The 15,764-nt window shown below is 32.3% G+C and overlaps 1 protein-coding gene across 4 annotated transcripts; it reads right to left on the reverse strand.

Annotated features, from left to right (window-relative positions):
* Positions 1-474: 474 nt before the first annotated feature.
* On the reverse strand, positions 475-9,087 carry LOC112529439 (histone-lysine N-methyltransferase setd3). Of its 4 annotated transcripts, none has more exons than XR_003070929.1 (15): positions 8,925-9,087; positions 8,732-8,841; positions 7,189-7,252; positions 6,987-7,097; positions 6,739-6,798; positions 5,894-6,001; positions 5,103-5,172; positions 3,925-3,965; positions 3,725-3,805; positions 3,564-3,599; positions 3,210-3,293; positions 2,892-3,020; positions 2,410-2,498; positions 1,718-1,866; positions 475-901 (listed from the first exon to the last, which is right to left on the reverse strand). XR_003070929.1 is itself a non-coding variant. In XM_025140732.1 (15 exons), exons 1-15 carry the CDS (start codon positions 9,024-9,026, stop codon positions 740-742), a joined length of 1,392 nt encoding a protein of 463 aa, XP_024996500.1. In that variant the 5' UTR covers positions 9,027-9,063; the 3' UTR covers positions 475-739. The 4 variants fall into 4 exon arrangements, 3 of the variants coding, with proteins under 3 accessions (XP_024996500.1, XP_024996509.1, XP_024996493.1); XM_025140732.1 differs by having other exon boundaries at positions 2,887-3,020; positions 8,732-8,832; positions 8,925-9,063; XM_025140725.1 differs by having other exon boundaries at positions 476-901; positions 2,887-3,020; positions 8,925-9,086.
* Between the last annotated feature and the right edge of the window lie 6,677 nt (positions 9,088-15,764).

The raw sequence follows: 15,764 nt of genomic DNA on the forward strand, positions 1-15,764 counted from the left end.
TATATGCATATATATATATATATATATATAATTAAAATAAAGACAATTTTAATCGTATACATAAAACAAATAAATGTATAAATATATAATTGAGCATTAAAAAGTTTGTATGCATTTAAGTTGAACTAAACTTTATCTTGAAATATTCCCATGGGTTTTTTTTTTACATCGGAGGAGAAGGTTTACAAAAAGCTTTATATGTTTTGAATTTCTAAAGTACAATTAAGCTCGTTAAAGCGTACGCGGAGAGTCCATTGGTAGAGAAATCGAGCCATCGGGTTAAACTCGAATCAAACAAAAGCTCATTTGACCCTCAAGGTTCGGAGCAACGCATCAAGGCACGAGTTATATGTCAGAGTCCAATCTCATTAACTCGAACCAAATCCAATTACTTGGTTTGGTCTTGCTAAAACTACAGACTTTATTGGCCAAGAATAATAAGAAAAGTTGACCTCAAAAAGATCAAGCGGACCAAGAGAACGGTCCTAAAACGAACAAGTCAAACTCAAACCACTTGTTACTCATTTACCTCGTTTACATCTCTACACGCTCTCCTCTAGGAGCTAGAGAGCAGGTTTGCGTATATTCCATCCCAAATCCCACCTTTGAACAGGATGTATTGGGTTCGTTTGGTTTGCTTTACATCTCTACTTAAACCTGGCATACTTGTTTTACATATAACAAGCTTTTCCTACATTTTACATACTTGTTTAACTTGAAGTTTGTAAAATTGTGAAATTTACGTCTTCTGGTTGTTGTCTTTCACAATCAAGGTTTCACAGTAGTTTTTCAGCCATGCAGAGGCGGATTCAAGGACCCGAAGCTCCCCAATGAGGAGACCTCGAGCCACCTGCATTCTTCGTGCATGTTTTCCGAGCAAAGAACTGTGGTGAGTTAGAGACTGAAAAACAATCATCAGCAAAGGAAACTTGTTACTAATTAAGCATGCAACAGAGATACAAAATATTTATATAGAGTAAAACTCACACACTTGTCACCAAACGCTTAAACCCTTGACCTCCGAGGAGTTTGAGCTCTACCGGTAACCCGGGTAGCGCTAGGCCAATGACCCTTTGGTGACTTTGTAACTTACTGCAAGGGCCTTGTACACAGGACACTACTATACTAAAAATATGAAATCTTGCTGCAAGTGTTCTAATTTAGATTTTTTCAAGAAAACCTAGGAGATCATACCCCAGGGGTGAAACTCTTGCCAATAATCTATTTGCTCTTAGTTTTGCAAGTCTATCCATCTCATGAGACAGAGGAAAGGTTTTTTCTTTTTTTGATTAACCTGGATATCCAACCCGCTATGCGAGACAGAGGAAAGGTTTACGTACATCTTACCCCATATCCTACCTCCGGAGGGATATAAAGGATCTGTTTGGTTTGCTTTGTTCTATTTACTTCTAAATTACCTCCATTCCACAAAACTTACAACCGTTTTCATTTGGGAATGTCCCATCAAAGTTGCAAAATTTCCTTGTTTTTGAAGTTAGAATCATCTATCTGTACATTATCGTCCTTGCTACTTATTAATACTATTGAGTATGGTCCACGAGAATGCTATCATTGGAGCGCATTAAAGGTTTTTGAAAACCAAACCTGAAGAACCAGTATTCATGGACAGAGGAAGCAACAAAGATTCAAAATCATTTGAAAGCAATTGGATTAAACTCTCTTCAAAATCAACAAGGTAGAAGTAACAGGACATTACCTCAAGAGCTGCATTATAATTGTCAATTATGTGATCAAATCTCAAGCGCAAGAACTGATGTGCTTGCACTTCTCTTGCCCTGTTCTTCAATGGAATTCGGGCCAGACCGCCGTCATTTTGTGTTGCTTCCGTAGCTAAGTCCTGCAATTCTGGAGAGCATACAAAGATTTTATCTTTGTAGATAACCAAAACTAGATGTAATCATATTTACATCAAGCAGACGACATATGGATATTTCTGTTTCTATTTGATGTGGATTAACAAATTGTATTTACATGTTCGATTTTGATGAGAATTATACTAAAAATGTATCAATATTAGTAGAAAGAAGAAAAAAAGGAGCAGAAAGAAGTAACACCAGGAATCAAAACAGTGCTAACCAAATAGAATTTGGGGGAAAAATCCTTCTTTTGACACAAAAAAAGGTATAGTGTGATCAGCAATGTGTCTCATTTTTATTTAACTGTCTAAACCATATTTTTTAACAATATACATCCTTTGTTATTCAAATTAGTATTTAAGATAAGTTATTATTGATTACATATTTTTAATATACGGACAAAAAGTTTGGATATCAGATACTTTTGGCCATATCCGTGTCCACTTCTAGTGAACACAAGCAGATACGGATACGAATTCAGACATTTATGTAGATTTTCGACTATCCATTTGTTAAAGAGAATGTCTGGGACCTTGAGAGGAGGTGCAACATACAACACGAGCAAGCGCACGAAGTGACTGTGGGATTCCCCTCCCTTTGCCACTGGAAGACTTGACTTCCCTGTGTAATAGTTAGGAGCAAGATATAATCCAGTCAGATAGCCCATTCAAAGTGGCCAAAAAATGGTATATAAACACCAGAAACCATCACAGGACTCTACTAGTTACATTAGATATTAGAAGGCATATTTCAAAATTGGTTTCATATTGTCAAGAAAAGCGAAGGGATGTTCAAGCAAGATCTGTAAATCAGGAAAACGTTCACAGCAGGCATAAAGGAATGGGAAATTCCTTTTGGTAGAAATTGGACACTGCAAATATAGGATAAGGACCGGTAGAACAGGACCAGTTTGTCTTCTAAGATACAAGTGATTCTCATATCTGGCAAACATAGAATGTTGACATCCATGATGCCGTGCCAAGTGAATTTTTCATGAACAGATACCTACATTACCAGAAAGCCATTTCCCAAAGAGCTGAAGTCATTAACGCCTTTCAGGGGTGGTGTTGTGTGTTTATCCAGAAGATCCAATTTCATTGCACGCAGGTGGTCACGATGAGGTACACTTACCTCAACTTGAACCTGCAAGAAAGCGATGTCAATGGCCTTCGAACAAAAACATGAGATATGGTGTCAGATGTTCCATAATGATACAAAAACTAATGGATTATGATGCATCCATGGTAGTAGAAAAATAGATCTCTTGATGATCAAGCTCTGGTAGAAAAAGGTTTTAGATAATCTACAAGACCCATTTGACTCGAGACAAACCTTATCATACTTGTTGCAAGGAAGTATAAATCCAAAATCCAACAGAAGTCTAGCATTGGAGAACTTTCCATATCTTATAAGAACCTGCACAAGCTTTGAACAATGGAAGACCAGAAATATAAAGTATGAAGTCCTTGAATGACCCCCCCTGACAATTTTTTAAATGAGAACCGTGCTTTCTTTAAATAATGGATTTCTAAAAATTTCATCTCTTTTCTTCCTCTAAACAACGGATTTCCTTTCATCTGGAGGTGGGTGTAAAATGTTTGAACATATCTAGAACGAAAAAATTTAGGAATGATGAAATGATGTACAATTCAGCTAGTAGATACAAAAGATTGAAGTGAAGAGGACCTGATCACCAGGAGCATAATTTTCATCAGCAATAACCTGTAGAATGCAAATTGACCAGAGGTTTTAGAATATTAAACTGACTGTGAACACCAAACCACTCCAAGGATAGCCAAGAAGGGTCGGCTATGGATGGACATTATTCTTAAGGATGAAGAGGTTACCTCAGACACTTGTTCGAATTCGGCACTCAAAACATCTGTTTCCGAAAATCCATCATGGTTAAAGAAATCTGCAAAAGGAATCTGAAAAGGTATTTACTCACTGAAGAATTTCTACAATCATGACTATTGCAGAAGTACTTGAACATTCATATAAATTCCAGACAGTTATAAAATGTTAAAAATTCATCAAATTAGGATACCATTGAAACGCCCCTTGTGCTGATCCAAGCTCGAGATTCAACTGAAACATTTAACCGAAACTATCAAAAAGAGTTTTCACCTGAAATTATCAACTGAAACATTTACCTGAAATACCAAAGAGCAAAGGGTCATTGGCCCAGTGGTACCCAGGTTACCGATAGAGCCCAGCCTCCAGGAGGTCAAGGGTTCAAACCCCACCAAAGGTGAGAAGTGTGCGTGAGTATTCGCCATATATACATGGTATATACTTATAAGAGAGGAGTTTGCAATCAAGAGTCCTTTTTTTACACAAACAGCCAAATAACTGCAATCACCCAAAATTTTGTACAACTATATACACACATGAGTGGGTGTAATAAACTGCATAGTAAGATAACTATCATGGCTAAAAGTAACTCAATAGATAAGCTCAGATTTAGTTATTATGCACAGAAGTTCCAACATGTAAATGGTGCACTACTTGAATAACATCTCAACACCCTTTTTTTCCTGGACAGTAACTAACTAGTGGTATTAGACTTTGGCTTAGGAAGTTCTTCTAATAGTTATTTCCCTATAACATGTTACAACATGATATATACTTGAGCACCAAATTGACAATTGCTGTATGTATAAAAATTGCTCTACATGTTTGATGATTTAAGGTCCAATGTGGTTGAACCAAGTTAGTTTCTAGTAAAAGTAAAAGAACCATAAGGTTTAAACTTAAGTATGTGTTTATTTGATATATTTAATATATGACTTATAAGATAACTTTTTTTCCTTTTATTGGTTTAATTTTCAACTTATATACACACACAGACATAATATAAGTGCACACATTTATCTTTGACTTTTTAAAACTTCCCAATTCTTGGTACCCATGTGTCATGCAGCCACATGTTTGCAACATAGCACCAACTTCAGCACTTCTTACCTTGTAAGTGGATCTCCGCCACTATAAAAGATAATCAAGACCCTTAAAAAGGTGCATACTATTTGTATCAATGCTTTACTATGTTCCGATATCCCCTCTCATTCATATAACAATTAATGTGATGCTTAGAGATAGAGCAAATTAGAGAGGTACGACACAAATCCATGACATGGATAACAAATAATTTTACTCATGAATGAATGTCAGATCAAGGATTAAAGTGAAATGAAAACAAAAGGCGAATCCGATAAGATGTCGCACCTAGATTATATGCATGCTTAAAGTTGTGCAATGTGACATCTTCAAAAAATTCAGGGAAGCGGTCGAGAACCTGCACAGAAATAAAAATCTTGTGAACATGAATTGTCTGGTTCCTAAGCATCTAGTGATTGACTAGCAGAAGAAAGATCTCAAGAAATAAATCAATAATACTCGACCTTAACATCCAACAATTTAGGAAGGGAAAAGATGAATATGCAATACATAAACAACTGGAACATGTGTCTAAGATTAAACGATGTTCAACCGTATAGACTTAGAAAGTAGGTACACCCTTTTCCCAAAGCTATCATTTCCAAATCGTGGTATAATTACTTGTTCTTATTAATACAGGGAAAAGATGGAAATTGCTGGGGATTTGGTTTTGTAGCTCTGTGAAAAGGCGAATCATTATATAAGGTGTGGCAAATGGATAAGGTTTATAAACCAAAAAGGCATGGACAACTTCCTAAATGTATCAGACACTAATACACCATCATGAAAACGTATCTCATATATTGAGGTACACATCTTATGTTATATGTTCAAAGCCAGTACCTTCAAATGTTACAAACGGTAGGGATATGTAGGAATACTAACAGAACTAATGTAGAAACATCAGTATTACTTTAAGTTGCACCAGCTACCAGGTTATGTGTAGCTTATATTGTAGAAACTAGAGAGTGTGAAGAGTGGGGAAGTGTAGTGATTGCTACCTCTTACTAGGCAGACATGAACACAATATTCTGATAATCAGTGAGCTTGCAGAAACTACAGAAAAGTAACGGACATACATGTTTTATGGAGGAGAAATCCTTTTCAATTTGAACCTTATGTTTCAGCGTTTCTTGATACAGAGAACTTATCCTGATCATCTTTAATTCTTCATCGCTCCAAAATATCTAGAGAAATAAAAACGTGAATAAAAAGTAAACAACACAGGGGAAGATAGAAAATATAAGTAAATAACTCTTAAGATCTCAAACAATGTAGGTATAAAATCTGAGCCAAAAGCGGCAGGATAGTTATTCATTGTATGCCCTCCTTTCTATCCCTAGGAAATGACAAACATGAAAAAGGTGAATGTAGCAGGGGCTTTGTAAAGCCTTTCTTTTACAAGATAATTAAACTGTCCCCTTTCTATCTTTCACACATAGTTGTCAACTTCCACGCCACGTAATATAGAGATGAAACTAATGATTAAGACTCCACTATTACCCCTATGAAAAGTGAAGGTCTTAAAGAAACTTATGTTACACATATAGATAGTAGGGATAATAGGGGGTGGTCAATTAGTCAATTGTGGGGGCTGGTCAACTAATCAAGTGATTACAAGTATAAATAGAAGGGGATGGAAGCGATTAGGCATCAGTTTTGTATTGTGGAATTGGAAGAAAACGTCTCTTGAGAGATCCGGCTCGCTCGAAAAGCTGGAAATCAATTTGTAAACATTTGATTGTTGATTAAAGATGAAATTCCTAGTATAAGATAATGGAAGAAATACAACACGGAAGGAGTTCGTCATGGATATGCCAAACAGTTTACATAACTTAACTAACTTGGATCTCAGAGTAAAAAAACATTAAAAGAAATGACAAACATGGTCATCAAAGTGTGGCCAAAGGTAAAAGGAACATACTGTGCTATGCATCTCCGCAATCGTTGGCAAACAGCTGATGTAAGGGGCCCATTCAGAAGCCTGCACTAGGGAATAGAAGATAAACAAGAAAGTAGAAATCACTTAGAATTCTTCCCAAACACTCTGACAGGATCATGATAGCATGGTCTTATTAATAAGGAACATGTAATAGAAGGCCAATTGCAAACAGTAACTTGTGCAAATTATATTACACACACAAGCTCGTAAGAGTAAGACAAAATTGATACCTGACCAAGTTTTTGGTGCACTAAGATGACCAAAGCAAGTTTTGCAACATCAGTCACTTCCTCTCCTAACAAAGAACTTATTGAAGGAAGTAGATTATCCGGGGCCAGTTGCTGCAAAAAAGATTCACAGACAACATAATTTGGTATTCATGTCTATGGAGCACCAAAGTCCAAACAGTCATAAAGTTCCACCAAAGCATACCACGCTGTAAGGAACCTTCAATATGCAATCACCAGCTTGTATCGGCTTACAAGCAAACAATGACCTGCATTTAGGGCATAGATATGTGAAGAGAATTTGGACAATTGGAAGATCTTGACTTTCAGACCAAAACATTGTGTCATCATCAATTATAAACAGCTTCTAGATAACATGAGTGCCAATGTTACCGGACTTGCCGTCACCCCTTATAATCATGAAACAATTCTTGTATACCCTTTATGGGTGTCATGGTGAGTTTGCAAGCTGGTTCGTAAAATAAACGAATCAAATCAACAAAAAAAAACCACTTCTTCCTAGTTCCTCCTTAATTGAATGGAGACTAATTATTTATATACAAAGAAATTGGTGAAGATTCACTAAACTAATTATCATTTACAATTTTATACATATTTTTATAAGTGTTCATGATCCTTATGGATAATACTTGATTTTTCCCAAATATATATATATATATATATATATATATATATATTTATGCACATGTAAGCACTAAACAAGCCCTGCTAAAGTATTTCACCTGTGTAAGAAAATGATGTATCTAGTGAGACTACCACCCTGTACCACGTACCATGAATGTAGCATGTCTCTATTAAAAAGTATATAATTCATATAAGACCAAGTGGTATTTGGCTCAAAGGTAATCGACTCTCCAAAACCTTGTGAGTGTCGGTCTATCTCTTCAGAGACAGAGACATGCATGTGTGAATTTCTTTTCTGTTTTTATATAATTCATGATCTTTATCGTTGCTTTCAATACTGCTTCTTTTGGTTTCATTTTTAGCCTACCCTAGCTAGTTCAGGAAAACTTCATATGTATCATATTTCAGCGTCAGCACCGTCAGTGTCAGGCATCCTAGAACTCTAGTGCAGCATAGCATAAAGGATCTTTGAACTAGAGCTTTCCATAGAAGGCTTGGCACCAACCTGCAGTGTTCCCCTGAATCTCACTCTAGAACTTGCCATCAAGTTGTGTCAACAGCTTTGACCCTGATCTCTCAGAAGGGGAATCACCATTCACCTCTTCAATGGGTCCATCTAGCTTTTAAGCCAAGGTATTAAAAGTGCAAGAAAAAAAATGTGTGGGCCTATCTAATACCACAGATGGTATTTTCTGAGTTGCTAGCCATTGAGTCTGAACTTGTGGACTATTGCATTGAATTATAAATGTAAAAAACTTAAATAATGGGACTGCATTGTAAGGAAAACCAAATTGCAGTGTTGAGGGTTGAAGATAAAATGGAACAGAAGTGTTTGAAATGGGATTAACGTAAAAGAGAGAGAGAGAGAGAGAGAGAGAGAGGACGTAATAGTGCATAAAATGAAAATACAGATTCTGGTCACCTTTCCATTATTCCATATACCAGAAAATGCCGAGTAACAACTATTCTATTCTAGTATTATTCAAGCCTAACAACCATGGGAGTTAAAATTGTTCCTGGGTTTTCTTGGGATATGCAAGTGCACGTTACTTGTTATAGACGGATAGACCTTGCAACAAACCAGGCTGGATACCATAAGTTACCTGCCATAGATTGATTTCCCAATTGAGAGCACAGATGAAATTTCCACCCCAGCCTTCTGCCTTAACCACGGCAAGAAATCAGCACAGTCCTCGTCTACGTACTGAGGTGCCTAAACTCATTCAGTCATTTAATCAAACAGTTGGCTCCCATATAAAAGATAAAACCCTCCATTGATTAAGTTTAGCGGGGAACCTGATATGGATATGATAATCTGGAAAAGTTGCACCTGGTGCGGAGGCGGCACTTGGAGGGAACGAGGAGGGGCCGTTGAATTCGAACACCTAAAATTAGCATTGCAGTGTCTGAAATGGTGCCCAGTTTCACCTATTTTTGTTTCCCGTTCTTCTGCGAACTGCGGCCTCGGCTCCCTCATGAATCATAATCACTTCTTCACAGACCAAAATTAATAAATAATGAATTTAAGAATAGATAAGGAACCACCCCTAAAATCAATTTTCGAAATACAAGAGTATATTCTTAACTATCAAAATAGAGTATCGTCCTCCAAATTGTATATTTTTATTAGAATTTAACCGTGCTTTGTAGTAAAATATATCTCGATTTTAGTATTTTGTTTTATTTTGTTTTTATAAATGTTTTAATACGATATTTATGTGGTCTTGAGAATGTAATAATGTTTTTATTTTTAAATAAAATATATATAAATTAGAAGATATCACAAAAATTCAAAAATAAATATATCAATATTAATATCAAATTAACTATTTAAAAATTCTTGTTTTTTTAATTCCTTTAATTCAATTTTTTTATTATAATTTAATTTAAATTTAATAACGAAATAAKTTATTTTTTATTTAATAATATATTTTTATAAGAATAATAATTAAGTATTATGTTATAATTCAATGATTATCCTAATTATATTTTAGATTTTTATATTTAAAATAAAATGTTTATCATGTATTTGATTTTGTTTATTTGCATTTAGTTAAACGAATTCAAGCATATAGTTTTAATAAGTTGTATTTATGCACAATTTACTTGTAATCTTGAATTTTAAGTAATATGCATCAATAAACAGTATTTTATATATAAAAAATGGTTTTTAAGAGTTTTTCTCAAATGCTTTATAATATAGTATAGATTAGTAGGTTGAAGAGAATGTGAGATGAGCAACTAACGTTGGATATAACAACGTTAAGAACTTCCAACAACATGATATTTAATAGGAGTTTTTCGATAAGCATAGTTAGGATACCGTAATATATGTGAAATTTTATAGCTAGCATACTAAAGGAAGGGAGCCAAAGGTAGGTGGTGGTAGGGTTAACGAGCTGGAGAGTTCTGTTGCAGAAGCTGAAAATTATACCGGAAATGTGTAGTTTTCTTATCCTAATTATGCTTTTTATATTTACTTTTATTTATACATTGTTGTTACATTTAACTGACATCTCAGTATTTAACATATATATCTTTTCTTATTTCGCAGTGTAATTCGTCACTTGGCATACTCCCTGATGCACTTTAAACTGTACAAAAATTTTGTTTCAAAACCACTATGAATGAATCCAGTTAGTAACATATTGAATACATTGGTAATTGTCAAAATTTGAGCAATGTAAAATGTAAAAATTGGAAAATTAATTTTGGCATATTTACACAAATAAATTTGTTTAGAGTTTATTTTGAACGGTTACAAAAGTAAGAAATGGACTTGGACACTACTTTAACCAAAAAATTTGAATTGTAACATGTAATCCGCACAGTTGTGTCCACACCCTCTGAGTGGACAAGAGATAAGGGATTTCTCGGAGCAAGATGAACAAAACTTATTTGGAAAAAACAATGCATAAAAAAGGGAATCAGTCGAGACCTACTTATGGCAAAGAGATTGGGTTGTATGTTAAAACTTGTTTTGTGTGTTTAACTTGTACTCATTTATATTGACTATTATCAAATATAAATGTAATTTTTAAAGTATCCGAATTTGCTCTCGTTGTCAGTGTTTTTGGGTTTATACCCCCGTAACTTTTTTTTCCTTTCCAAATTTGACATTCCGATACATATTTTTGCTTTATTGTAGGGCCTGACATAATGATTGTTAATTTTCATATGTTAGGTGAGTGACATTCTCGTTTTTTTCATTCTCACTTATTTTTTGTTAACATGTGTTGAGTTTTTGAACCTTTTCTCTCAGTTCCTTTTCTCTTGATCGTCCCTCTCGTTCTTAGAGTCCCAAACATCAACAACACTCTGTCGTTGCCCATACGAAGACGTTTAGACAACAAAAACATCACTAAAGATGGAGAAGGGATGCTTCATCAAAGAAGGAGAATGGGGAGTTTCATCGAAGATGGATGACCGATAGAGATGCACAAATGATCGATTAATCCATTTTGGACCGGTTAAAAGGGCTCGACTGAAGGGTTGCTTACAGGCAAAAGTTCATTTTGGTCCTAAATTGTAACTTGCATCTGGTCATTGGTTAACCAGAAAGTCTTATGGTTATTACCAGGTTAAAGCCCGGTCAAGGGGCAAATTTGTCAATCAAGATTTGTTGTGTTTACACCAATTATTTATTATGACAAACAATTAAACAAGACATCAAACAATAATTTGTGGTAAACAATAATTTGTGGTTAACAATAATGAAATTATTGTAAGAAATTTTATGAAATATTTTAAAGACGTGTCTCTTTTTGTGTGAGTCCCAACTTTAAACTCAACATACAACACAATGGAGTCGAGGGTTGGTTAGAAAAAATAAGATATTTTAGATCTAAACGACGTCCGATTTAATCACTTAAAGGGTCAAAAGCAATTGAAAAATCAATGATGACAAAGATACAAAAAAAAAAAAAAAACCGAACTAAATATCTTATAATATGTAAGAATTAAAAATATATATATGAAGACGTCAAAAAAAGTAAGTGATTTATAACGTTATATTTTTTTAAACTTATGGTCGATTAAATTACAATTAAATAAAAATTCGAGATAATTTTTAAAATAATTGTCCACTTCATAGTTTTATATATGTATATGCTTTATTTAAAGACCCGAAAGGACCGGTTAGGACTATCGATCTGATTTTGATCATAGATTTTTGGCTAAGGACTAGTGATCCCCGATCCGATCAATTTTAGGATTAGTGCCCAATTCATGTGCATTCATAATGACTGTGTGTTGTGTGTATATATGTCATATGAACTGACGGATGTGATTAAATGAACGGTTATATCAATTTTTTTTATACTTAAAAATATAAGACCCTCTGTATTTTATTAAAAAAACAAGATTCAGACGAAATAAATTATACCAAATAAATGATCGTATTTTTCTTCTTAATATGACGTCCATATCGATACATTTTTTCAATTGTTTTTTCATAGTTTTTCTGTTTTTAATTTATTTAGATTTTTTTTCCAGAACTTGACCCTACATACATATAGGGTCAAACTGGGAATGGTTCAAACGAGAACGCTTTCATTTCATGAGAACTGAAGTGCACTTTTTTATTATAGTATATCAAATGTGATACTAAATTAGAGATGTGAATGACATTTAGTACGATCTAGGTTACGGACCAAGTCACCCACTATCTACTAGCCCCCTCACATGTATTATCACATGTGAAAATAGTATTCTTGATACGATACTGTAATCAACCACATATGATATTAAATCAGATATGCAAAACACGATCTAGGTCGCGGGTCAATTTGTCCACACACCATCGAGTCTCCTTCACATGTAATAAAAATGTTATTGTATATTGTTCTCATTTGAACTTTTACTATATATACATATTTTGTTTTTACTTTTTAATGATCAATAATAGGTTAAACCAAAACCAAGCACGACCAACACGTAACATAATGGCAATTTTGAAAGAAAAAAAAAACAATCAAGAAAAACCACGACACCAAATTCATAATTTACTCTATTTATTTATTTGACTATTTAATTAAAAAGACATTTTAGATGTACTAGAAGGTACTCGTACAATGGAGCATGATACATCTCGATTTCAGTGTTTGTTTTATTTTGTCATCTGTCGATGTTATAATACAATTTTACGTGGTTTGGAGAAAAACGATAATGTTTTTATTTTTAAATAAAATATAAAATTGAATATATCTTAAAAATTTTAAAAAAAATATATCGATATTAATATCAAATTAACTATATAAAGGTTCTTGTTTTGTTGTATAACATCTTTAATTCAATTTTTTATTATAATTTTAAGTCTAATAACGAAGTAAATTATTTTTATTTAATAACTAGACAGGGTACTCGTATAATGCAGCGAGATACATCTTGATTTTAATGTTTCTTTTTTTATTCTCAGTTGATGTTATAATACAGTTTTATATGGCTTGAGAAAACTAATGTTTTTATTTTTAAATAAAATCTAAATATGAAGATATATTATAAAAATTGAAAGAAAATATTGATATTAGTACCAAACTAACTATTTAAAATTTACCATTTTCATTTTTTTTTTGGTTTAATAATATAATTTTTTTTAAGATGATAATTAAGTATTATGTTAGAACTTAATGATTATCCTAATTATATTTTAGATTTTTTATATTTAAAATGAGATGTTTATCCTGCATTTGATTATATTTATCTGCAGTTAGTTACATAAATTCAGATATGGAGCTTTAATAAGTTGTGCTTGCGTACAATCTACTTGCAATCTTGAGTTTTAAGTAATATGCATTAATAAACAGTATTTTACGCATAAAAAGTGGGTTTTAAGAGTTTTTTTGTCAAATTCTTTATAATATAGTATAGGTTATGTGTTTTTAAGAAAGCAATAATGATTTTATTTTTGAATAAAATATAAATTTGAAGATATCATAAAAAATTGAAAAAAATATATATCAATGTTAATATCAAATCAACTATTTGAAAATTATATTTTTATGTAATTTATTTAATTTATTTTTTAATTGTAATTTAATTTAAGTTTAATAACGAAATAATTTATTTTTGGTTTAATAATATAATATTTTATAAAGATAATAATTAAGTATTCTGTTAGAATTCAATGAATATCCTAATTATATTTTAGATTTTTTATATTTAAAATGAGATGTTTATCCTGCATTTGATTATRTTTATCTGCAGTTAGTTACATAAATTCAGATATGGAGCTTTAATAAGTTGTGCTTGCGTACAATCTACTTGCAATCTTGAGTTTTAAGTAATATGCATTAATAAACAGTATTTTACGCATAAAAAGTGGGTTTTAAGAGTTTTTTTGTCAAATTCTTTATAATATAGTATAGGTTATGTGTTTTTAAGAAAGCAATAATGATTTTATTTTTGAATAAAATATAAATTTGAAGATATCATAAAAATTGAAAAAAAAATATATCAATGTTAATATCAAATCAACTATTTAAAAGCTCTCATTTTTTATGTAATTTCTTTAATTTTATTTATTTTATTATAATTTAATTTAAGTTTGATAATGAAATAATTTATTTTTTATTTAACATTATAAATTCTATAAAAATAATATTTAAGTATTCTTTTAGGATTCAATGACTATCCTAATTATATTGTAGATTTTTTATATTTAAAATGAGATGTTTATCCTGTATTTGATTATGTTTATCTGCAGTTAGTTACATAAATTCAGATATGAAACTTGAATAAGTTGTACTTATGCATAATCTACTTGCAATCTTGAGTTTTAAATAATATGTATTAATAAACAGTACTTTATGCATAAAAAATAGTTTTTAAGAGTTTTTGTCAAATGCTTTATAATATAGTATAAATATAATTTTTTATAAATATAATAATTAAGTATTATGTTAGAACATAATGATTATCCTAATTATATTTTAGAATTTTTATATTTAAAATAAATTGTTTATCCAGTATTTAATTGTATTTATCAACAGTTAGTTACACGAATTCAAACATGAGCTTTAATAAGTTGTACTTATACGTTATTTACTTGTAATTTTGAGTTTTAAGTAATATGTATCAATAACAGTATTTTATGTATAAAAAATAATTTTTAAGAATTTATATAAAATACTTTATAATATAGTAGAGATAAATTGACTTTGCAGTTTCAAACTCGGACAGTTCCAAGTTTCAACAGGTCTCGCACCCTAGGGGTGCTCATGGGTTGGGTTGATCGGGTTGAAGACATTCGAACAACTCAACCCAATGCTTGCGGTTTGGAAAAATCTTAACCCAACCCAACCCAACCCAACCCAAATCAAAGTACAACCCAACCCAACCCGTACGGGTTGGTCGGGTTGATACTTTGGTATATTAAAATATTCTTCTAACCTTGAATATGTTATTTCTCTACTCATAATTTCTTTTTCATCATCAACCATTTGATACAACTTATCCATATTTCTTACGTATATCACATTCAATTAATTTTCTCAATTTACATATATATGTTCACAGTTACTGAACATATATATGAATGAGTTATAAAGAGATATGAATAGATTGAAAGTATGTGTATATGAAAAGCATACATGATAGTGTAATTGTCTAATGCATATATTAATAGAAATTCAACAATCATATTAAATCCAAGAAAATAAAATGGTATCGGGTTCATCGGGTTGGGTTGGGTTGGGTTCAAATAATAGTAACCCAATATCAACCAAATACCTACGGTTTGACAATTTTACAACTCGATTAGACATCGGGTTGCTTCGGGTTGGGTTATTTCGCGTTGGGTTGGGTTGGGTTGATCGGGTTAAACGGGTTGGTCGGGTTTTTGAGCACCCCTACGCACCGCCCCCATATCAAAGCCCTAAATTTAGGGGCTGTTTGACAATTGTTAAATGTTTTGGTACAAAATGATTAAATGACTCTCATAATATAGTGTAAAATAAAATATAATTATTTAATAATTATGTCCAATAAAATTAGAGCTTTTAGTAAAGGAGTTTCACGATACAAAATCATTCAGGAAGGTTTATACAATTTAAAGATTACCCTCTTGGCGATTTCGTCTGTTGATAAAACCGTTAAAAGTAAAAAAAAATACCTCTTGGACCCATCGTAGACCCAAGT

This window comes from Cynara cardunculus, assembly GCF_001531365.2.
Source record: "Cynara cardunculus var. scolymus isolate 2C chromosome LG 1, CcrdV1, whole genome shotgun sequence".
Taxonomy (NCBI): Eukaryota; Viridiplantae; Streptophyta; class Magnoliopsida; order Asterales; family Asteraceae; genus Cynara; species Cynara cardunculus.